The sequence below is a fragment of the Prionailurus bengalensis genome, chromosome B2 (assembly GCF_016509475.1).
Source record: "Prionailurus bengalensis isolate Pbe53 chromosome B2, Fcat_Pben_1.1_paternal_pri, whole genome shotgun sequence".
Classification (NCBI taxonomy): Eukaryota; Metazoa; Chordata; class Mammalia; order Carnivora; family Felidae; genus Prionailurus; species Prionailurus bengalensis.
Genome location: NC_057349.1, coordinates 95966796 through 95990329, shown reverse-complemented (window position 1 = coordinate 95990329; position 23534 = coordinate 95966796). Strand labels below are relative to the sequence as shown.

Genomic DNA, 23534 nt, shown 5'->3' with positions numbered 1-23534 from the left:
AAAAAGAGGTCTGTCCCCACACAAGCCATCATAAACTGGACGCTACGGCAGGTTTGGGACTCCCCCTCTGTGAGACAAGTTAAACTTACTGTGAAGTAAGAGACATTACTTAGATGTAGCTCATTATGCTTCAACAGAGCCCAAGCCTGAGTCATGAAACCGTCCAGACACAGAGATTAAAATATTATGGCAGACGCCTATTTCATTCTTTTCTAAGGAAAGTGGTTGCTCTCAATTTCACATTAATACTTTGAGAAAAAAAGATCTACAGATCTCTTTGATGTAGGAAAAAAATTAAAGGCAGCGCAGATGAAGACCTTTTCTTTTGTTTAGCTTCCTCCTTTTCTTCCCAACCACTTAATATAAACAAGCCCAAGGCTCAGATGGCTTCTCTACTCCCTTTGAGATCTATCCAGTGCACGACTGAAGTACCTTCTCTGTGCTGAGGACTCTTGAATTTCTATCTCCAGCCTCCCTCTGGAACCCCAGTCCCCTGTATCCAGTCACCTTCCTGTCCTCTTACTTGGATGTACAGTTGGCACCAGCTTCACCTCTTTACAACCGAACTCCTGTTTTCTCCATCCCAACAAATGCTGGCGTCCCAAAGCCTAGATATTTCTCAGCCCCTCACACCCCACATACAATCTGTCTGTAAATGCTGACAGTTCTACCATGAAAATGTATCCAGAATCTGACCACTTCTCACCAGCACTAAGCCACCAAAACCTCTTGCCTATATAATTGCAACTGCCTCCTAATTGGTTTCTTTGTTTCCACTCGTCTCTATTTCTTTTTTTTTTTCATTTGAGAGAGAGAGAGAGAGAGAGAGAGAGGAAGAAAGAGCACTAGCGTGCATGCATGAGAGGGGTAGGGGCAGAGACAGAGGGAGAGAAAGAAAGAATTTTAAGCAGTCTCTGCACTGAGCACAAAGGCTGACAGAACTCGATCTCATGATCCTGAGATTGTGACCTGAGCCGAAATCAAGAGTTGCTTAACTGACTGAGCCACCCAGGTGCCCTCCACTCTTGTCTCTTTACAGTTTATTTTCTACATAGTGGCTAGAGTGAGCTTTCTAAAGAACAAGTTAGATCAAAATGATCACCATGTCACTTGGAGTAATCTAAAATCCCTCCCCAAACCAGACAGGACATGAGGCCTCTCTCCCATCCCAGTCCTCCTAGCTCACTCGTCTCCAGCCACCTTGACCCCCTAAGTAGTTCCCCAAACACACCCAGCAGGGCTTCACAATGGCTTCCTGCCTGGGACACGCCCCCAGAGCCTCCCCTCTCAGACATCCCAAGGGCTGACTCCATCCCTTCCTTAAAATGTCACCAGAGACCTTTCCCGACCGACCATCCTTCTAAAACAGCATTACTGCTGTTCCTCGGCTTCGTGTTTCTTGTAGTATTTCCTATCTGACCCGTTACACAGGTATTGTTTTTTGCATATGCCATTGACGAAAACTTTTGAGCCTTCTCCGAATATACGAATATTTATAAATTATATATGTCATCATTGAATATATTATGAATAAAAAACATACATAACAATAAAATCTTAAAAGGAGGAGATTTTAAATGAAATGCAGGGCACCTGGGTGGCTTGGCTGGTTGACCATCTGACTCTTGATTTCGGCTCAGGTCATGAGCTCACAGATCGTGGGTTTGAGCCCCGTGTCCACTAATAGTGCAGAGCCTGCTTGGGATTCTCTCTCTCCTCCTCTCTCTGCCCCTCCCCTGCTTGCTTTCTCTCTCTCAAAAATAAAGTAACATCAAAAAATGAATGCATGAAAGAAATATAGAGAAGCTTCAGCTTGTTTTCTTGCATCTCAGTGGATGTCTTTCCCATGCCCTGGGCTGTTTGTTCCACTTCAGAGACCACGACACTCGATACTCGGGACTGCCGCCTGCACTTTCTGTCCTAATTCCCCCCATCTGAGATATTCCCCACTTCCTTCAAAACACTCTTGCAGTTTCCTGCAATTTGTGAAACCAACCTCGTAAGGGCTCTGGACAGCATTGTGTGAAAATGTTCAAGGAAGTCAAGTACCATGTGTGTTGGCCTTGGAGGGCCTCCTGAAGTATCAGGAACACATGCTTTGAATTACCTCCTTTGAATTACCATGAAGGCAAAATCTGTTACACAGCTCGGAATGAATCAGGTTCCTCTGTGATAAGGAAATCCCAACATTAAAAACGCAGTTTTTCCCTCCCCTGCACTTCCTCCAAGAAATCGTTATTGTTTAGAAGAGAGCTGAACCATAGTGACATAGGTACAAAAGCAGCAGAATTTTATGTGCCATCTGGAAAAAAAAACCCTTTTAGTCGATCATTACTTCACAGGACAACAAATCAGAGAGTAACTTAAGTCCTTCCAGTAGTACACTCACAAAAAAGCTTCATTAAAATTGCATCTGAAATAAAATACTCACGTGCCCCAGTGTACTTTAATGGAACAAGTCTTCTGCATGATACCGAACCCCTGCATCTCTTCAGTGTCGTCAAAGTAGGAATTTAGGAGTCCTAACCCTTCTGGTTCAGTAAATAAGTCAATCTGACTAACTCTGTAATCCTGAAGGAAGAAAAAGAAGTACACGTATATGATAATTATTACAGCATGTACTTAACTCTACAATAAGCTCGTTATTTTTTTTAAATAATTAAAATAAACTCTAAATACACACATACATTTCACAGAGCACCTGCCATTTATCCCTTCCCTATTTTCACCCATAACTTAATAATAGGTGGTCTTTTGGGGCAGCCATGTTGCTTTGGCCATATACCTCAGCAAAGATCCCCATAAGTGTTCTGGAACATATTTATTCCTCTCATCCTCACTGAAAACACTGCTTGGCTTTCCTTGGTGACAGGAATTTTAGTTGCTCTCCTCAGAAGTGACCATCCAACTCCAGAGGCTCTAGAGTCCATAGAGGGGCTGCATTTGGAGCCTTCCTCAACTGCCGTTTTGTGCCTATGAACAAACCCCTTATGGTAACTCTCCTTGACCATGATCAAAGCTCTACAATGGTGGTTTGGTCTAAGTTGTTAAAGCAAAGGTACACATTTATGACTGTGGTCACTGTTCCATGTCCTGCCCAGCAAACATACTTCAAAAGGCCTCTCCTGGCTGAGTGCCTAAGTGCTAATCAAACATTTATTGAACTCTAATCTTGCTGAGCTAGGTGAACTGAGATACAGAAGAAATGACACTTAGGTTGGCTCAGGGGAGGCTATTTTAAACATAACCAAAAGGAACAAATTTAATGCACTAAAAAGGTGACCCTCTTAACTATGTAGTGACTTATGTTCATGTTTAAGCAACCACAGTCCGTTGGAAAAAAAAAATCGTAACGTATCAGGAGTCATAAGTGTCCCTACCCTTTAGCATGACACCATTCAGAAAAATTCACCCTAATTAAATAAATCAGAAATTTATAAATGATTAAATGCACAAAAATGTTCATACAGCATAATTTAAAAGAGTAAAAAACTAAAAACAACCAATTCCCACAAAAAGAAGGTAAAATAAATGATGGTACATCATTTCATGGAAACCTCAAACCATATAATAAATAACATGAAAAGCATTAAGTGCATTAAGTTGGCTCTTACCAGGCAAGATAGGAGGCGCCTCTTTACCAATATGTTTCACTGCCTTTATTTACCCTCCGGCTCTGGAGAGCACCTGAACCCTCACCCACCAGATTCTGACACCGTTGCACCTCACTAAGAGAGGTCACCAAAGGGAGTGTGATCTTCAGGAAAATTATATATAGAGAGAAAAAGGATTGCCAACCACAGTTTTAAGTGAAAAAAGGAAAACAGCACTGTACCTGTATCATGATTATAACTACAGAAAATGGAATTGGCCAAGATGGAGCAGGGAATTTAGAATTACGAGAAAATATCTCATGATGGTGGGATTGGGGTGATAGGTTAAACATTGCTTTATTACCAGTATTATTTGAGCAATAAATAAAAAGGGCAGGTTAATTATCCCATGACTATAACATTTTATTTTTAATTTTTAAGAATATTTATTTTTGAGAGAGACAGAATGTGAGCGGGGGAGGGGCAGAGAGAAAGGGAGATGCAGAATCCAAAGCAGGTTCCAGGCTCTGAGCTATCAGCACAAAGTGGGGCTCAAACTCAAACTGTGCGATCATGACCTGAGCAGAAGTCAGACGGCTCAACCGACTGAGCCACCCAGGCGCCCCTGTCTATCACATTTTAAAATGGGGTTCCTCAATGTTTTAAGGTTTATCACATTACATACTTAAAACTATTAAAAGATAAATCACTTAGAATACCAATGATCATTGAAGTCACTCAGAAATGTTGATTTAAGAAACAAGTGATATTTTCCTCTGCCAAAAGCTGTTAGTCATTCTTACTCATTCTCATTTTGTAACATTCCTTATCTCCCTACTGCACCCTAATGCCCATCTGTTACACAAATGGGGTTTTAATTTTCCACTTGGAAGATACCATTAACTACATTTTTAAAGATAAAGAATCATCAAATTCCAACAGCCACAAAGACAGACAGATACAACTTCCTCATCAACAGATAAGGAACCAAGACATTTTACCCAGTCCCTAAAGTGACTTTAAGTACCTACTGTTCTTACACCCACATGAAATCCCAGAGTTGAACTATCAACTGAATTATTTGGGGATTATTTATTTTTCCAAAATAAAATTCCTGTAAGCTACTCGAGGTAATCAGAACTCACACAGCAACTGGGGCACCTGGGTCGCTCACTCAATTAAGCATCTGACTTCGGCTCAGGTCATGATCTCAAGGTTTGTGAGCTCGATCCCTGCGTGGGGCTCTGTGCTGACAGCTCAGAGCCTGGAGCCTGCTTCGGATTCTGTGTCTCCCTCTCTCTCTGCTCCTCCCCCACTCACGCTTTCTCTCTCTCAAAAATAAATAAGCATTAAAAAATAACAATAAAAAAAATAACTCACACAGCAACCAAAACACTAAGTAAAAGAAAAACTTACTCATATAGAATTCATCAAAATCAGGTTATTAAGTAAAATACATTTGGAGATGGGGATGGGGGACAGGAGTAAGAAATCAATCTTCCAAATTCATCATGAAAAAAAAAAAGACTAATCAATTAGAATGTTTCTTCTAATTCATTTCAAGTGTACAAATGTATGGAAAATATATCCATGGAGCACCAATCAACTGTTTTTCCCATTCACTTATGTCATAAAGTGAATTTTTCTCTCAAAGTAAGTATCATCCTTGGCATTCAATAAATATTTGCTGAATCAGGGGCGCCTGGGTTGCTGAGTCGGTTAAACATCTGTTAACCGGTTCAGGTCGGTTTAGCTCAGATCATGACCGCATGGTTCGTGAGTTTGAGCCCCGCGTAGGTCTCTGTCCTGACAGCTCAGAGCCTGGAGCCTGCTTTGGAATCTGTGTCTCCCTCTCTCTCTGCTCCTCCCCCACTCACGTCTATCTCTCAAAAATGAATAAACAAAATAAATAAATAAATAGATAAATATTGGCTGAATCAGTGGATTCTGGTTTTCCCATAACCTACCTACAAAATAAATAAATAAATAGATAAATATTGGCTGAATCAGTGGATTCTGGTTTTCCCATAACCTACCTGGACTACATGTCTGAGTGAACCAATCACCACAGGCTTAGCAGACTCTGCCTCCTCGTTTCCTTCCAAAGTATCTTCCATACACCAGAGACCAGAGAGTTCCAATTCTCCTTCTTCTAAGGGAATGGAGCGCCCTTCAAAATTTGGTTTCTCATACAAAATCCAACTAAGAGTAAAACACAGCAAAACTATTAGCTACACTTGATGAGGTTTTGATAACTCAAATATTCTAGCTAATAGCCTCTCCCCCTATCCACCCTGCTCTTCCCTCCCTCTCCTCCCCTTCTCTTCTCTCTCTCACGATATACACCGCAGCCAATTATTATATATATTTTGTGGAAATTCTCCGGCAGTTAAGATGTATAAACTCTCCCTAAAACTAAACTTATTGGGCATAATTAAGCCTCTGATAATCGAAAAACCATATCAGGATCTAAAAGAACTTTTGACTGTCGATACGAACATTGTAGAGCCACTAATGTGCTACAGAATTGTCAGTTAGTGAACAGTTGTAAATGGTACTACATCAGATAAATGGACTTTTCTTATAATGCTTTTTTCTCCTTATACATGTAGAAGATATTGCTCTTAGAGGGATTTTTACTTATATTTTAGAACCACATCAATGGGTATATTGATATAAAGTAATATATGTTAATGGAAAGCATTTTAAAATTCTCCTTCCAAACAACAAACATCCAAACACTAAGGAAAATCTCATTTAATATAGGACAGTGCTGCTCTTAGATGCTTACACTTTTAAAAGAGAAGCCAACAAAAGTTGGGGGAAAAAAAGCACTAGCATATTAAAAATAAAATTGATAGAAAATTTGTCTTTAGCCGTATTTCTAGTCGTCAAATTTAAGAACAACAGCTAATTGTAGTTTTGTAATGAATGCGTTGAATATATAGAAAAATATTAAAATATTTAAAGCCTAACAGGAAAGATGTTGCATATTTAATCAAAGAGAAAACAAACAAAAACCCTAACTAGTTTTTTAGACCACAATTGTCTAAAGCCCAACCACATTTCAAAAAAGTTTATAGATAGGTACCAAAGATAAGTATTTATGCCAGATAAGTGATTTATTAAAAATGTCTTTTTTTAATTCAACTTCCTGTGTATTTCCTAGAAGCCATCAAGCTGGTAAATAATTTTTTTACCAGTTCCTTTAATCAAAACCACCTGTTGCTGAAAAGTTGAAAAATAAATTTTAGGTTAGTCATCCAAAATGTCTTTTCTTATAGGATATTTAATATTCTACCCACATGACTACTAAAGTTCTTACCAATGTCTCTGAAAATTCATAAACCAGAAGTGTTAGTGTGGACTCTGATGTGCATTAGTCCCAGCAGTGTGAAATGAGGATATATGGGAAAAGAAAGCTGTACATAATAAGGCATCACCTCTATAAATCAGAAACGTGGTTAAAAACTATAATATCTTAGGGGCACCAGGGTGGCTCAGTCGGTTAAGCGTCCAATTTCAGCTTAGGTCATGATCTCACAGTTGGTGAGTTCAAGCCCCCCATTGGGCTCTGTGCTGACAGCTCAGAGCCTGGAGCCTGCTTCGGATTCTGTGTCTCCCTTTCTCTCTGCCCCTCCCTGGCTTGTGCTCTGTCTCTCTCTGTCTCTCAAAAATAAATAAATGTAAAAATAAAAAATAAATAAAAAATATTTAAAAACCATAATTTCTTACATATGAATTTCTTTTACTACTAAGACTAGTATTTTCTGCCCTTTACATTGCTAAAGGCATAATTTTAAATGAGTACTGAAGACCAAAAAGGTAATTAAAAATGTAAAACACAAACCCTCTAAGTCAGGAACCCAAAGTGCCCTTCTTACCATCCTCTGACGACCTTGACGATTACCACCGGAGAGAGGCTCCAAGAGCTACAATCCTCAATGTCACCGAAAACTTCAATGCACTCCTCAGAGACATCTGGGTCCCTGTAGATCACTACCTATAAGAAAAGGAGAGTCGCAGCATAGGATTGGACGTTATCAGACTAAAATAAAATCTAGGCTAGAAACGGAACATCGTCTTACCTTTCCAGGCCGGGGATTGATTTTATTAGGAACACTTCCTCTAAGTGTCTGTAATCAGATGAACAAAAACACAAGAAATTAAACTTTGTGTAAAAGTCTTCAGACTTTCTCCACCCATGATCCTTTAAGATCATATTTTTGCCTCACAATTTATCAGTTTTGAAACAGTCCACCTTGATCTGTGCCAAAGCTGTACTGAAGTGCTCTTTGAGTCTACACTATTAAATTAAGAGATCTTTTTCTCCTCTAACTGAATGTGCCATTTAAGTTTCTCATTTAAACAGGTAGAATATTTCTACCAATTTAGAAAATTCAGGGCCCAAGAGCCAGACCTTATATCAGTCCACAGAATAAGAATTCAGCTAAGAAATTATAATTCAGATGATCTCTGTACAATCTCAAGAGAAATTATAAAGTATTAATTATGTATCTAGAAGAAGCTGCATTAGTTTTAAGTGTTTATATACTTACTTATTCGAATCTATAAATACTGTCTTTTCACAGTAACATCTTATCACATAACAAGTATTAGTCTACATAAAAGGGGGTTTATGGTATATACCACAAAGTATATTACACACAGTATACTGAATCCTCCCTTTTTGATGGACAAAATACATTTTTTATGACTCTAAAATTAATCATTTTCAAGACAAGCTGACAAGACCAGTAAAACCAGAAATGCATAATAAAAATAGTAATTACACATGAAAAAATATTATAAAACATGAACTACTTTCAATGCTGACCAGGATGCTTATTTTAAGGACTGCCTTTGATCTGATCACTCTTGCACCATGGCACAGGAAAGCATGCCAAAGACCACAAGAAGGCCTCAGGAGAGCATTATTAGAAATCCAAACGGCATATACTTATTTACATATACACATTAGAAGTAGATAAGCTGAAGACAAAGCCTGAAATCTAAAACAAAATTCAGGTAAGACAATAAAGACAGAATAGTTATAGAATAAACAAAGCCCAAGACCTACGGAAAAACAAAAAATAAAATTTTTTAATCATAAAAAGCCCTAGAGAAAGTATAAAGCACTTTGTCTGCTTCTCCTTTTTACTTGATTTGGCGTGATTTTTCAAGAGATTCCAGAGGGAAACTGTGTATTCTGTTGTCAGACTCACCAGACTGCTGTCAAATAAGAGAAGTGATCGAAGAATGATTAAAAAGAGAAAATAAGGCTGGAATGAATGGGAAGTAGACCAGTGGAAATTTTGCGCTTGAGAGAAACACTCAAAAATCTTATGATTTCTGAGCGCTATGTGCTGATTAAATTTTGTTTGTTTACAGCAGTGGTTCTCAAAGCGTGGTCCCGGGGCCCTTGAAGGATCCCCAAAAACCTTTCAGGAAGTCACTGAGGTCAAAAGTGTTGACCATATTATGAGAACACTTCTTATTAAGAAGGGGGGATTTTCCATTTCAGTCTCTTTCTCTCACAAGAGCATGGTAGAATTTTCCAGATGGTCCAGGACATGTGATGGCATAACTTCTCTGATGCCTTAATAGAAGGTGCTTGTGTATTCTCATGACTTAAACTTTTCTTAGTATTAATTTCTTTTTTTTTTTTTTTTAATATTATCGTCAATTTGGCTAAAATACAGTATAAACAGTGTGCTCCTGGTTTGGGGGTAGATTCCTTTGATTCATCGTCCACACACAACATCCAGTGCTCATCCCAACAAGTGCCCTCTTCAATGCTCATCACCCATTTTCCCCTCTCCCCTAGGCACCCCCCCCCATCAACCCTCAGGTTGTTCTCTGTATTTAAGAGTCTGTATTTAAGGTTTGCCTCCCTCTCTGTTTGAAACTATTTCTACCCCTTCCCTTCCCCCATGGTCTTCTGTTAAGTTTCTCAACTTCTATATATGAGTGAAAACATATCTGTCTCTCTCCGACTTATTTCACTCAGCATAATACCCTCCCAGTTCCACCACGTTGCTGCAAATGGCAGGATTTAATTTCTAATGTAATAAATTCCAATAAGCAGAACCCATACGAACAAAAGCTCTTCGGTGTCCTCAACAATTTTTAAATAGGAAAGTGTCCTGAGACCAAAAAGTTTGCAAATTTTTGAAAAGAGGGATCTGAACTTCCACGGGATACTCAACCGTACATTTTGAAAGAGCTTCCAAAATTATATTCTATGACAGGCTCGAGCCGAAGGCCACGCAGCAAACAGAAACGTGCCGTACTCCCTGTAAAACGAGGAAGGGGGCACAGGATCGGAATTGACTGGCTGTGTGAGGCGGCCGGAACAGAGGTCCGCTCCAGTTTTGGGGCTAGCACAGCTGCCCTCTGGAACTTACATTCTGCCTTCCTCATCCATGGTCTTCCCTCCACTTGAGCATTAAGTGAGGTAACAGAAAGACACATTCGCACCGAAAACTCAGTAAAGAAAACAACTTCTGGAAATCAGGTAAAGGAAGATGGAGAAATCATAATTGTTCCTCAAAATCCTGTTCCGCTGCCCTCTCTATCACATTGAGGGAAAGATTCAGTGCAGACCAAAAGCCTTTATGCTTCCACACCTCTGTAGGAAAAAATGTTTCCCTGATGAAACTTCCAAATAAAGAGAAATTAGTTCCTGGATTATATGGGATAATCATCTATCGCTACTTATGGGAAGAAAGAGTGAATCTTACATGGCAAGAGAAGGGATTAGGAAGATTTCTTGGTGGGGGCTTTTTTCAATAAATGAAACAGCTTTACAAATATTCAAAATTCTAAGTACGACACGGAGCATTTTTGCGCAGAACCAGGTAAGAGAGAACATCTGGTCTGTCTCTGAACTCTCAAGGTACCTTACCTACACCTTTCAGAATACAACATATAAATTCATTAGCTTTAAAATATTTGTAGCTCATTTTTCCTGCTACACTACTAAGACCTTGAAGACAGAATCTAAGTACCCTTCTTCCTCCCTAGCAGTCTCTTCTACACATAGTAGGTTTTCAAAGTGATAAATGAACAGCAAACTCTCATTCACACGCATACCCATTTGAAAGAACACGCACGAATGGCTTGTCATCTCTCTCTCCTCTCATTTCATAAACACCCCCAATAAATGGTAATATGTTGCTACTTACGGTTGGATCTGATAATGACATTGCAGAAAAAGACACGCTTGGGTCAAACCGGCCAGATTTGAAAAGACCCATCAAGTCTGTGTCGCTATTTCCATAGTTTGGCAAGTTTGACTTCAGAACACTTTCGACATGATTAGCTTTTTCCAGATCATCGCTGTTCTTCAGTTTAGAAAATTCAGAAAATTTCATTTCTGGCAAGTGTGGATTGCTTCGTGAGCCCAGATCTTCGTTGGCTTCCTCTTTTGGCAGGTATTTCTCCATGTAGCCTGGACTTTTCAAACCCAAAGGAGACGGATTTGTGGTGTTGAAGCTGAAGACCTTTACGCTGTTGGCTGGAAGGTTTGGCTGTTCTTTGTCTGAACCGCAGGGCGGGGCACCCTCGGCCCCGGGCTGCAACGGCAAAGACCGAGAAAGAGAACTGTTCTGAGAAGCACCGAAAGATGTGGTCATAGTACTGACTGATGTCACAGAGGGAGAAAAGATTTTGTCGTGTGGTAAAGAAGATAACATGCTTGAGAAGAGTGCACTTTTTTCTAGCCTAGATCTCTTAATGCCCCCATTTGTAATCTCTTTGTTCTCTTTGTCATTTGTTTCTGGAGCCAGCAGAGGTTCGTCTTTCCCATTAGTGTGAGCGTACAAGGACTTGAAGAGAATACTCTGCTCGGTGGATGTACGTTTGGGCCTCAGTTTAGATTTTGTGTCAAGGTTCTGCATCAGCTGTAAGGCCGGTGACATTTCTGGCTGGTTTTCCCTTTTCTTCCCCAAACCAAAGGTAAACACGTTGGGATCTAACACCTTTTCCAAATTGTCCTCGTGAATAGGAGGCATGACAAAGTGAGGGGCAGGAGAGTTTGGCACCCTGGACTTCTTTTTCTTCTGAGGCACACAGACCGTGCTGTCCATCTTTTTGATAATTTCAGTGAATTTTTCCATATCGGAAGAAGAATCAAATACACTATCATCGCTTCCAGCAGAAATGTTCAAAAGACTGGCAGGGCTGTCCTGGCCATTCACAACATTCCGATGTGGACTTTGAGGAGCTTCTGAAGGATTTCGGTCACCGGAGGAGCTGACGGGGCTGGATTCAGTCTTCGGGGCTCTTCTGTCACCCTGACTTTGAGCCTGGATAGGCAGAGTTTTCTCTGGTTCTGGCGGCATAACTTGTGGGCCAGATTTTGCTGCGTGTTCCTCTTTGCAGTGAGTGTGTTTGGGTGATGTGCTCTCGTTGCCCAGAACTTCCTCTTTCTGGGGAGCACAGCTTGCAACAGAAACCACTTCAAGTTCATCATTGTGACAACTTGGCAACTGTGCTTCTCTGACTGCAGAGATCTCTGAGAGGACCTGGGGGCCTACATCCTGGGTGTTCTCCACGGGGAGCATGAAGGATCGGACCTGGACAAGGACCTTGGACGGACCCTCGGTGCCCACGGCTCCTGGGCTGTGCTCTGTGGACAAAAGAGGGCTTGCTTCTCCTCCTTCTCCTGCAAGTTTGGAGGGGGGCACGTTCTCATCATTCTTTTGTGACACGGGCAGAACACATCCATTATGGTCTTCTGACACTTTTAGATCAGTGCATGGAAAATTGCTCGTGGGAGCTTCAACACATGTGTCTTTGGGTGCAGGCTGTGAAAGAGAAGGCCCGTTAGATGACTCAGCTGGGGGCTGTGAGTCAGAAAACATATCCTGGGGCTTTGGTCCGGCTGTTGGAGGGGACTCTTTGGTATCAAGAAGGGCGGGAATGTCTTCTGCTGGATCAGTCATATTTTTGAGTACAAGTCTTTTGCTGTCTGCAGCCTTTGAGTCATCCTCTCCTAAAAGCTTGTGGTCCTTAACAGGAATCAGAGCAGTAACCACTGCTTCAGAAGGGCAGCCAGCATCTGTTTGCACATCTGCTCTATCACCTTGGGTAAGCGGACAACCAAGAGCTTGACCCTCGGCGGGCTCGCCTTCCAATCCTCCTGCACGGGGGCTCCCGGCTGCTGGTGCAATCTCCTCTTCAGTAACTTTGGATTCTGCAGAGGTTTCCTTCACCCGCATACCATTCTGGTGACTACTTGGCATTACTTTCTTTTCGGATTGCTCCATTTCCTTGGCTTTTTTGGCTAAGTTCAGCTTCGCCCTCCCGACAAATGTTTTATTAGAGGCAGGAGTGTTCCTTGTGCCTCGAATGTCAGCATGTCTTGGACTACTGTTTGCCCGTTTGTTTTCAAACAAGGAGATTTTGTTGGCAGTGTTTCCTTTATGAACTGGCTGGCTAAATGGATTATGCTCATTTCCCAAGCTGTCAGGATTCTTAGGGGTTTTAAGATTTAGTTCCACATGTTTGGGCTTGGCAGGGCTGCAAAAATAAAGCAGGAAGATAAAGTTATTGGCCTAGTTTTAAAAAGTGAACATACCAATTTATTCCAAAACCAACATCTTTCTGGTATAGAACATTCGTTTTTTCATGAGACTATTTTTTTTTAATGCTTATTTAATTTTGAGACACAGAGAAATAGAGCACGAGTGGGGGAGGGGCAGAGAGACAGAGACATAGAATCTGAAGCAGGCTCCAGGTTCTGAGCTGTCAGCACAGAGGCCGATGCGGGCCTCGAACTCACAAACCGTGAGATCATGACCTGAGCTGAAGTGGGACACTTAACCGACTGAGCCACCCAGGTGCCCCTCATGAGACTTTTTTTTAATTATTATTATTTTTTTAACCTCATGAGACTATTTTTAAACAATCCTAAAGACTCTATCAACTATTTTTATTCTTTTTTAAAGTTTATTTTTGAGAAAGACAGAGACAGTGTGAGTTGGGGAGGGGCAGAGAGAGAGGGAGAGTGAGAATCCCAAGCAGGCTCTGCACTGTCAGCACAGAGCCCAACGTAGAGCTTGAACTCAAGAACCATGAGATCACGACCTGAACCGAAACCAAGAGTCAGAGGCTTAACTGTCTGAGCCACCCAGGTGCCTCACACTATCAACTATTTTTAACGGATGTTTTGCTTCTATATGATTTAACTAAGCAAGTCTGGAGGTAGGAGGTTAGCAAGTTTATCAAGTACCTAGTATGTGAGCACAGTGCTCAACACTAGAGTCTGAAGACATCTTAGGGCCTGAAGAACATTAGCATGAATTTAAATATTTAATGTACTCCCTTATTTTAAATATGTAAATGATTTTTACATATCATTGTAAACATCAGTTGAATATTTTCATTTCATCATAACTTTTTAAACATTATTTCACAAAGCTAGATTATAAAAATATTTATCTATTATTTACCTCTTTGGATATTTTATTCCCTTCATCTTCCTTCATGTAACTTTATTCTGATTATGTAAGTGTGTTCACTACAGAATGTTTGGAAAATATAAAAATAAAAAATCACTCACAAACCTACCACTCAATCTCCCTGTTAACATTTTAGTATAATTCAGAATCTGTATGTATAGTAAAATATTTTTTAACAGAATTGGGATGATTCTGTCCACAGAGCTTCAGATCTCATCTTTCAGAAAAAGATTAATCTTATATTTCACATTTTTAACACTTTTTAAGTTACTAAAAAATTTGAAAAGTTTTTTATAAGTCTACATAAAAGTTTCATCATATAGATGTACCATAATTTACTTTCATTACTCAATTGTTGGTTTTGTCATCATTTTTTGGGCAAAGGGAGTTTCCCCTTGCTCTATAAACTATTACTTTTCTTGGTTGTAATTACCCTCTCGTGGAAATCAAAAATCTTTGAATGTACATACTATCTTCTTTCTGAGAAACAACATGTTCTCTGTATGACATTAGCCAGCTCTGGTCCTAGCTCTTAACACTAATTATCTGTGTGAGCTTGGTCAAGTTAACTCACTGGACTGGCTACCTTCTCTATCTGCAAAGCACAAACGAACTAGATAGTTTAGAACAGAGTTCCTCCCTGCACCCCACACACCCCAAGTTATGGCTGAAAGAATTCTTGGAGTTCTCTTCAACGGCTACAGTAGGGACCATAGAGACTGATGAAAGGGGCTGCTGGCCAGCCTCACTCCTTTCAACCAGAATCATTTATTTCTACCTATCTGCTTCATACAGCACTTTTATATAAGCTTTCCTAGAAAAATGGACTCCAAAGCTAAAAACAAAAAAATGTCTAAACCACGGGTCTCGTGGTTTATAAAACGAAGAGATACTAACCACTAACAATCACTGACACAACTTGAGAAACACTGTGCTTGCCTAATGTACAATTTTATACATTCTCTTTTAAGACGAGGAAATTAAAGCCTAGAGAAGGTAGGTATTTTGCCAGAAGTCACACAGCTAGTGAGTGACAGGGTCATAATTTGAAACCAGGTGTTCTGGCTTCAGATGCCATGCTCCTGACCACTCAACTCCTCTGCTTCCCCAGACCTCAGGGACCAAATCTGGTCCTTCCCAGCTTTACCTATTCAAGAAGTTAATGAATTATCACGAGATCTATAAAATTAAGCCATCATATTTTGGAGGCCACCTTGATAATGGGAATACAAAGTAGAGAAGCACTGAAATCTCATGGTGCCTCCACATGGATTCACTGGCCTTGAGGAAGGAGGAGCCTTTTGAAGGAACAGGCAGTAGGACTTTGGGAGAGATTCCTTATCCTTTGGGACAAAATGAGAAGACTGAGGGCGCCTGTGTGGCTCAATCAGTTAAGCATCTGACTTTTGATTTTGGCTCAGGTCATGACCTCATGTCAGGCTCTGAGCCGCTGACAATGCGGAGCCTGCTTGGGATTCTCTGTCTCCCTCTCTCTCTGCCCTCCCCCGTCCCCTCTCAAAAATAAATAAATAAACATTACAAAAAAAAAAAAAAAAGAGAGAGAAGACTTGAGAAGTTCTTCCCAAATACAGCATTAAGAATTTAGGCTTTATTTTTAGGAATTTTATTTAAATACTAAATTTGATATATTCTTTTAGGCATTGCTTTCCCCTATATCTATCTCCATAAGATAGCCAGGCTCCCTCATGGTGGGCCCAGATCGTAAATTGAAAAGGAAAATTAACTTACAAGCACTGCCTCGAAGATTAAATTCTAAAGCCAGTGGATTAGAAAAGCAGAGTTTACAGATGCCACCAGTTAGTGAGGGATGTTCACATACCAGGAAAAACACATTTTAAAAATTCTCACAAATCAGCTCAAGGAACAGTCAAACATCAAAGTAGATCTTGTGATGTAAATGGAAAATGCTGCAGGTTAGACAACTAACTACCTAAAGGACAGGAAACACATCTACATATTAAAGATTTACACCAAGATCAAAATATATTTTACAACCAAACTTTCTGTGCTATTAAATTCTGCTACCAGGAGTCACTACAATTAACCTAGCTCAAACTGATTAAAAGGAAGGCTTCTGTAATTCATGTTGTAATGCCTTTATTATAACGTGAGAGGGGAAAATCTGGTGTCTAAAAGCTGTGGCTAGCAGAGGAAAATTCTCCATATTCTAAACATACCACTGTTAAGAATCACAACATTTAACACTTGGTAGAGACTTGAAGATGCAAATTTTCTAAAAGCATCAAGAAACATGCTGCTGCATAGTCATCTTTCAGGGAATATAAAATAATTTTAACACTTCAGATGCAAATTGTTTTTAAAAATAACATCTGAGTAACATCTCTTCTTGAAATACAATCAGAGGAAAAAAACTGGAAAAAAAATCCATCAGAGAAAAAAAACTAGAAGGAATTAATTTCCCATTTCAATAGTTTGTCGATTCACCAAGTGCAACGCCCTGTGGAAAACACAAATAAGCCAAATGCCTGACAAAGGGAAAGTTTTAGGTAGAAAACAATCTGCATGGAGAAAAAGACACGTGGTTTAGTTCTTGTACAGTAAACGTCACTTTTATGAGTTTCATTATAAGATCTGTGACTTTCATTATAAGATCGCTTCCCAGGTTTGTTTACTCCTGAGCAGTGTAACATTTCTGGTTTTTCCACTGGTGTTTTCTGATTGGAAGACCAGTAAGGGTAAGAAACAGCTACACACACAGCAACTCTTCTCAGGCTCACCCTTAGGAGGTCTGAATGTCCGTCACACTGGCCTTCTACAAATAATTGGCATCATTCACTCTGGTTATTTCTCTGACACAGCCTTTACAGAATAAATAGCTGACTTTATCAAAGGTCTCCAGGGTGGCAGCTGGTGAGGTAGCTCAAATTACTCATTAAGCAGGTTGTCCCTCAAGTGTTTACCAAACAGACCTCCTACTCTAAAGCTTATGTATCCAACAGTTCAAATAGAATGAAACCCATTCGGTTTAAGCATCAAAATGCTGTGAAAACACAAGCTCTTTTAATAAATGTGTAAATGCAGGAAAAACTTGAGGAGTTTAGATGTTTATTTTTCACAGGTGCGAACTGGGAGGTGAGGAAGTGAGAGTATGGCAAGGGGAGAATCTTGATTTCTAAAAAGAGCCCTCCCTACCCCATCCACGTATACAAACCACATTTAGCATCAAGGCGCAACAAGCCCATCTCCAGAAAGCCAAGAGTGATGTCTTCGGGCTTTCTACCTCCCCAGCCTTCACAGCCAGCACCCCACTTCGCAGTTCCAACAGCTATCACCTCATAGAGATATTTATCTGTGTCTTGCCCTGCCAGAGTGGGCCATAAACTTCTCAAGGGCAATATACTGAATCATAGTATCAGTTTTTCCCCATAGTTCCTGGCACCATACCATGCACAAAAGGTACTCAATAAATATTTGGGGGGGGGGGGGTTGGAAATCAATGAACTTAACAGCAGGTAGCCAAACTGTTGTTGAGCTTGATCCTTCCGATGTGTCATTTTAACAGTCTCCCAGTAAGAACCTGGTCCTTTCTCCATTTCAATAACTAAGAATTACTTTTCAACCTGGGGGCAAAAACACCTCTCTCAACTCCTGAATATTCTAAGAAGAGGAATTAGAAAAAAAATTTTTTTTTCTTTCAAGCTGCACTAAATTCCAGAAAAAGTTATGTGAGTTATCTTAAACTCACCCACGTCAAAGCTACTGGGTCATAGTGAACAGAAGAGTGTTTGCTCCATGTTTTCAAATTCACTGCATAGGCGTCAAGAGCGCCCTATCCAAGAATGCTGGTGTACATTTTGAATAAAGATTTAGCTCCTGTCAGGCCAAGCAATCTTCTTTCAGTTAATTATGTAAACATCCAGCCTCAAGAGATTTTTACATTCATTCAGCTTAAATCTACCAAAACAGTTAATGAACAACCCAGGAGGCTCCCAAAGTGCCATCTTAAACTGCGTTAACTAGCCCTTCACTTCTTTCCAACACAGAGGGGAAAGTTCAGTGCAGAGAGAGAGCTCTTCCACAAACGCAAAGACCCTGAGCCTCCCGAAAACGCCCCTCGGCACGTGAGCTGAGACCCACAGCTCCACCAGGCCCCAACCCGCCGCTACTTACAGGGTCACTTTAGTGGTCACCGTCGACCTGCCCACACCGAAATGGTTCCTGGGCTTCAAGCTCTCGGCGTCAGAACCACCGGCCGACCTGCCCAGCTCTTTGCTTCGACTTGCTTCTCCCCGGCCGTCGAAGTGGTTGGGGAGCAGGCCCCTCTTGTGCTCGGGCTTGATCTCCGGCAGCAGCGAGCTGCTCTTGACCGTGAGCTCGCGGGGGATGACACGGGCCGCCTCCTCCCCGTTGTCCCCCGCGGCACCCTTGGCGGCCGGGTCGGGCGCCGGCGCCCTCTTGGGGGGGGACTCCTTGGCGGGAGCCCGAGGGCCGCCTGCAGGCGAGGTGGGCGCGGCCTCGGAGACCCGGCTCTTGCCCCTCCTCTTGGTGGGAGACGAGGCCTGCGGCGGCTGCTTGCCGCGCTCCGACTCCCCGCGGAGCTGCCCTCTGGAACCGGGGCTGGGCTTGGACTCCCCGCTCGCAGCAGAGGCAACGCCCCCGTCGGGGGCCGCCCGCGGAGATTTCACTTTCTTTTCCGCGGAGCCGTTCTCGGTGGCCGCGTTTGGCGCCACCTCGTAGTCGAACACCGCGTCGTCCCTCCCCGCGCTGTCGGGCGGCGCCGTGTCGGGCCCGGGGGAGTCGGTGGATTTCTGCGACCTTCTCCGCCTGCCCGACCTGCGGCCGCCGGACCTCTTCTCCATGTCGTCGGAATCGCCGAAATCTTCTGCCCCCGGAGTAATCGCAACCGGCTCGTCCACCTGTGCCACTTCAGTCTTGCTCAAGTAGATGTCCAAAGTTAACACTGTGGCGGGATGGGTGCGCTCGCCAGGCCGGCAATGTTGTCCTTGGGTCCCGGCTTTGCCGTCTGCCTGCGCTGAGCCAGCGCGGTTCCCCTCGCCCTCCGCCGGTGGGTCACCTGGAGGAGCGGCCGCGTCCTCGGGGGAGCGGCTGCGCGTGTCTTGGGGCCCCACACGGACTGCCCCGGCACACACACGGGGGGCTGTGTCGGTGGCCTCCCTTAGTCCAGCCCCGGAACTCTCCCTGGTGGGCGACCCCGGCACACTCCTCGCACCCTGGGCTGTCTCCTGCTGGAAGCCAGTGCCCGGTGAAGCGTCCTCCCCCGGGCTGCGGGCCAGCGTCTCTGCGTTCTCTTGCCTGGAGGAATTCTCTGGTGAGGAATGCAGCTGCTTGGCAGCGGTGGTGGCACCTGGGAAAGACTCTCCCTCTGCCTCCAGAGGTTCTAATTGGAGTGAATCACGTTCATGGCACTGCTGCCCAGCCGCCGCCGCTGCCTGGCTGCTCGTGCAAGGTGACAGCTTGGCGTCAGGGGGGTCCACCTGTACACAGGTCTCCGGGTGCTCCTCCGACCCCTGGGGCTTCTCCTGCGGGGAACCCTCCTCACACGTGTCAGTTTGCTTTGGTTGGTTGCCCAGAGGTTTACTCTTCTCATTCTCTCTTTCTGGGGGTTTGGAAGAGGCTACATCTTTGGGAGACACTGATTTGGCACTGGAGCTGGTGGGACTCTCTAACCCGTTTCTGCTGGTCCTTCTCCTTCCTGCCGTGAACAGATTGCCAAGTTTCCCCAAAACCGGCTTCCTTTTGTTTTCTTCTGGTGGTTGTGCTCTGGACTGGAAAATAAAAGGGATTGGGGGAGAGAAACTATAAAAAATCTGGGTTTCCCCCTCTTTAATAGTAAGTACATAGCAGAACTACAAGCCAAAATGGTAACAGAGCAGTCTCTGATTGAAAATTAAAGAGTTATGTTTTTGTTACATTTATTCCAACAAAATAAACCCAGATTTTACTTTTTTAATTTTTCTTAAGCCCCATGATGTGTTTGGCACTACTTAGAATAACATGTTCTTCAACTAGGTCTTGTGTTTTAAATAAAAATTGGGGGCGGCCCTTGGGTGGCTCAGTTGGTTTAGTATCCGACTTCGGCTTAGGTCATGATCTCACAGTTCCTGGGTTCGAGCCCTGCGTCAGGCTCTGTGCTACAGCTCAGAGCCTGAGGCTGCTTCAGATTCTGTGTCTCCCTCTCTCCCTCCCTGCCCCTCCCCCGTTCACACTCTGTTTCTCAAAAATAAATAAACGTTAAAAAAAATTTAGAGAAAAACTCGTAAGGTCCAAATAATCACCTACACAAAATAAACAATTGACTCTAGCTTTTGCTTTTTACCTCCTTCCTCAATAAAGCTGCAATTTCAAAACTGACATGCGTGACTACAGGGCATCAGTAAAGACACTAAAGTATCTTAAGGGGGTGTTTTTTTGTTTTTGAAACACCTCCTTTCTTTTTGTAGTAAGGAAGGAAAACCAGGAAAAAGCTCTAGCAGTCCTTTCTAGAACAGAAGGAAGCCGCCTGGGTTCAATAGAACTGCAAATGAAAGCTCTTAGGAAAACCAGGATTCTAGCACCTGGGCCCGCCCATAGCCACACCTGCGGTTCCCGGAGGGGCGGGCCCGCACTCCTCCAATGGGAGAAACGGGCGGGCATTCAAACGCCTGCTGGTTTCCCCCTCTCCCCCCAAAGCCATCTGGCCGCTCTGGCCCTCACCCGAAAGACCTTTCCCCCGCGGGAAGTTCCTAAGAGTGCAAATACGGGGTGTACCTGGGGAAGGAGGACGACCACTTTCGCATACCCTCCCGTCTGGGTCCGGGAGGCGCCGGCGGACAGGAGCGCACCTGGCTCTGTCCACGCGGACCTCGGCCGGGGGCCAGCCCCTCACTGCGGCACAGGGCTTCAGACGCGAGTCCCGGAAGCCGAGCCACCCGTGGGAAGGGGTCTGGGCCACCCGCAAAAATCGTCGCGGGTTCCGGGAAGGGAAAAAACGGGCGCCTCTTACATAGCCTGGAGCCAAAGGGCGCTCACCTGGCGCCTGCGCTGGAAGGGGAGGGCGCTCGGAACAAATCAATAAAAGGAAACCTGCCAGTAGGCGCCGCGGTGGGGTTTGCCCCACGCGGAGAGGGGGTCCGTGGGGCACCAGGCGGGCAGGAAGAGAAGGAGGCCTCCCTAGGAAAGGGAGGGAGCTCCGGACGTTAGCCCGGCCTTGGCTCGTAGGGGAGGGCGGTGTGCTCCGCGCAAGGATCCCACTGAAACCAAGACCACACGTGTGGCTACAAGAACTTAAGAATTACCTCTTCCATTAAAAACCCAAGAGCTTAGCTTGAGCCCCACCCACCAAGGCGAACATTCAGGGCAGTTTTTACAATATTGACTGTTTACCGAGAGGTTCCGGAATAACTCTTCAGCTCCATTTCCTTTGCCAGTGAACTTTGGAAGTGGTAGGAAATAGGAAAGACATCAAGATAAACCATGGATATTAACATGGTCGACAAGTACGTATTGAGACAGTCGCGGCAGAGTAACATGTAATTCTGCAACAGCCTAGTTAGGTGCTGGTACCCCACGGTAGAAATGAGGTAAGCAAAGCTCGGACAGCAAAGAGACAAAGAGCGGCGAGGGGGTACTCCTTCAGCTTCACCACCCAGACCCATTTCAGAGGACGTAGAGGTGCAGAGGGCACTCCTGAGGCAGAGTCAGCCCAGAGAAAGGGATTGAATGCAGGCCATACACCTCCTGAGGAAGTGCTCATGAGTCACATTTACTGACCAGCTCTGAGCAGTTCTTTGGTTTGAGAAGCACCTGGCGGGAGCTTTGGAACGAGCTAGCTGCTGCAGGAGGAAATGGGTCCTTGTTGCAGCAACTGGGAGCTTGTGTGACTGAATTGATATGCTTCTAAAATCTAACCAGATTTTTATTAATAATTCAATCCTACAATGGTTATATAAATAATATAAGAAGGATTCACTGTGTAATTTAAGAAGAAAATAAACATCCCAGCTACCTAAGGAATATATTTGGATTCTTACTACAAGTCAAAAGTATTGCGTGATATTTATTTTTATTTTTGAGAGAGAGAGTGAGCTGGTGCGAGCGGGGAGGGGCAGAGAGAGAGGGAGAATCCCAAGCAGGCTCCATGCTGTCAGCACAGAGCCCGGTGTGGGGCTCGAACTCTTCAATGGTGAGATCATGAGCCAAAATGAAGAGTCAGACTCTCAACCAATTGAGCCACCCAGGCGCCCCGCCCCTTCATTTATTTATTTGTTTATTTATTTACTTATTTATTTATTAATTATTTGAGAAGGAGAGAGAGCAGGAGAAAGGGAGAAAGAATCTTAAGCAGGCTCCACGCTCAGCATGAAGCCCCACATGGGGCTCAACTCCACAACCCTGGGACTGTGACCTGAGCTGAAATCAAGAGTCAGATGTTCAACGGGCTAAGGCACCCAGGCGGCACCCCAGTATTACATGATTTTTAAACATAGTTCATGCTTACTAAGCCCTTCTTAGGCACTAGACACTTAAAAGGAGATTTGCATAGAGTCCCATCTAATCTTCCTAACAGCCCTTGAGGTAGGTACTCTTTTTATGCCCATTTACCAAGGTTACTTTTCGCTGCCCAAAAGTCCACAGCCAGTAGTCTTTCTGACTCTGGAGATGGAGCGCTTTGTCACTGTTGCCTGAAGAGACCTTCAAATGTATCCTAAAGACGTACCCAGGAAAAAAGGTTTGAGTCTGTGGGCTCAATGTTAGCCTGTCTCAAAAGAAAACTGTTAGGTTTATATATTACTCTGTCCTGCCAATCATGTTGTAATCCATCTCTCCCATGGAGTTGAAAGATGCCTGATCAGCAGTCCTCTCTGCCCAGTGCAGGCATTTTTCATTTTTTTGGCTATAGCTGCTTTTTTACAAAACCGGTTGTTCTCTATAACTCAGCCTCATCAACTACTTGACTCCTCTTCCCCTCAGAAGGGCAGCCAATTTATCACCTGCCAGGCTGTTGTTTTGTGTATTGAACTTTCTAGAACTGTAGAGTTTTGTTTGTTTATACATGAATGTTCACAGAAGTTTAATTCATAATTGTCAAAAACTGGAAACAAATATCCATCAACTGTGAATGGAGAAACAAATTGTGGTACATCATACACCAGAATACTACTCAACAATAAAAAGGACTGAACTTCTGAAGTGTGTAATGACATGGATAAATCTTAAAAATGTTATGCTCAGTGAAAGAAGCCAGACTCAAAACATTACCTACTGTATGGTTCCATGTATATGCTATTCTAGGCAATGCAAATCTAATATATAATCATAGAAAATAGATCAATAGTTGCCAGAGGGTAGGGAAGGGGTGGAGGGGTACAATGTGACTACAAAGAGACACAAAGGAACTGTGGGGGTAATGGTGATGTTCTGTATCTTAAATGTGCTAATGGGTACACATATGTACATAACTTTCAAAACTCCTGGAATGATACACTTAAAATGG

The 23534-nt window shown here is 43.1% G+C and overlaps 1 protein-coding gene across 1 annotated transcript in view; it reads right to left on the bottom strand.

Annotated features, from left to right (window-relative positions):
* CRYBG1 (crystallin beta-gamma domain containing 1) overlaps nt 1-23534 on the bottom strand; it is a 186685-nt gene that overhangs the window by 32103 nt on the left and 131048 nt on the right. The window contains exons 3-8 of the mRNA XM_043592034.1: nt 18212-19827; nt 10781-13118; nt 7682-7729; nt 7478-7596; nt 5630-5795; nt 2432-2571 (exon numbers count right to left, since the gene is read on the bottom strand). Coding sequence (XP_043447969.1) covers nt 2432-2571; nt 5630-5795; nt 7478-7596; nt 7682-7729; nt 10781-13118; nt 18212-19827 — 4427 coding nt within the window. The remainder of the gene's footprint in view (nt 1-2431; nt 2572-5629; nt 5796-7477; nt 7597-7681; nt 7730-10780; nt 13119-18211; nt 19828-23534) is intronic.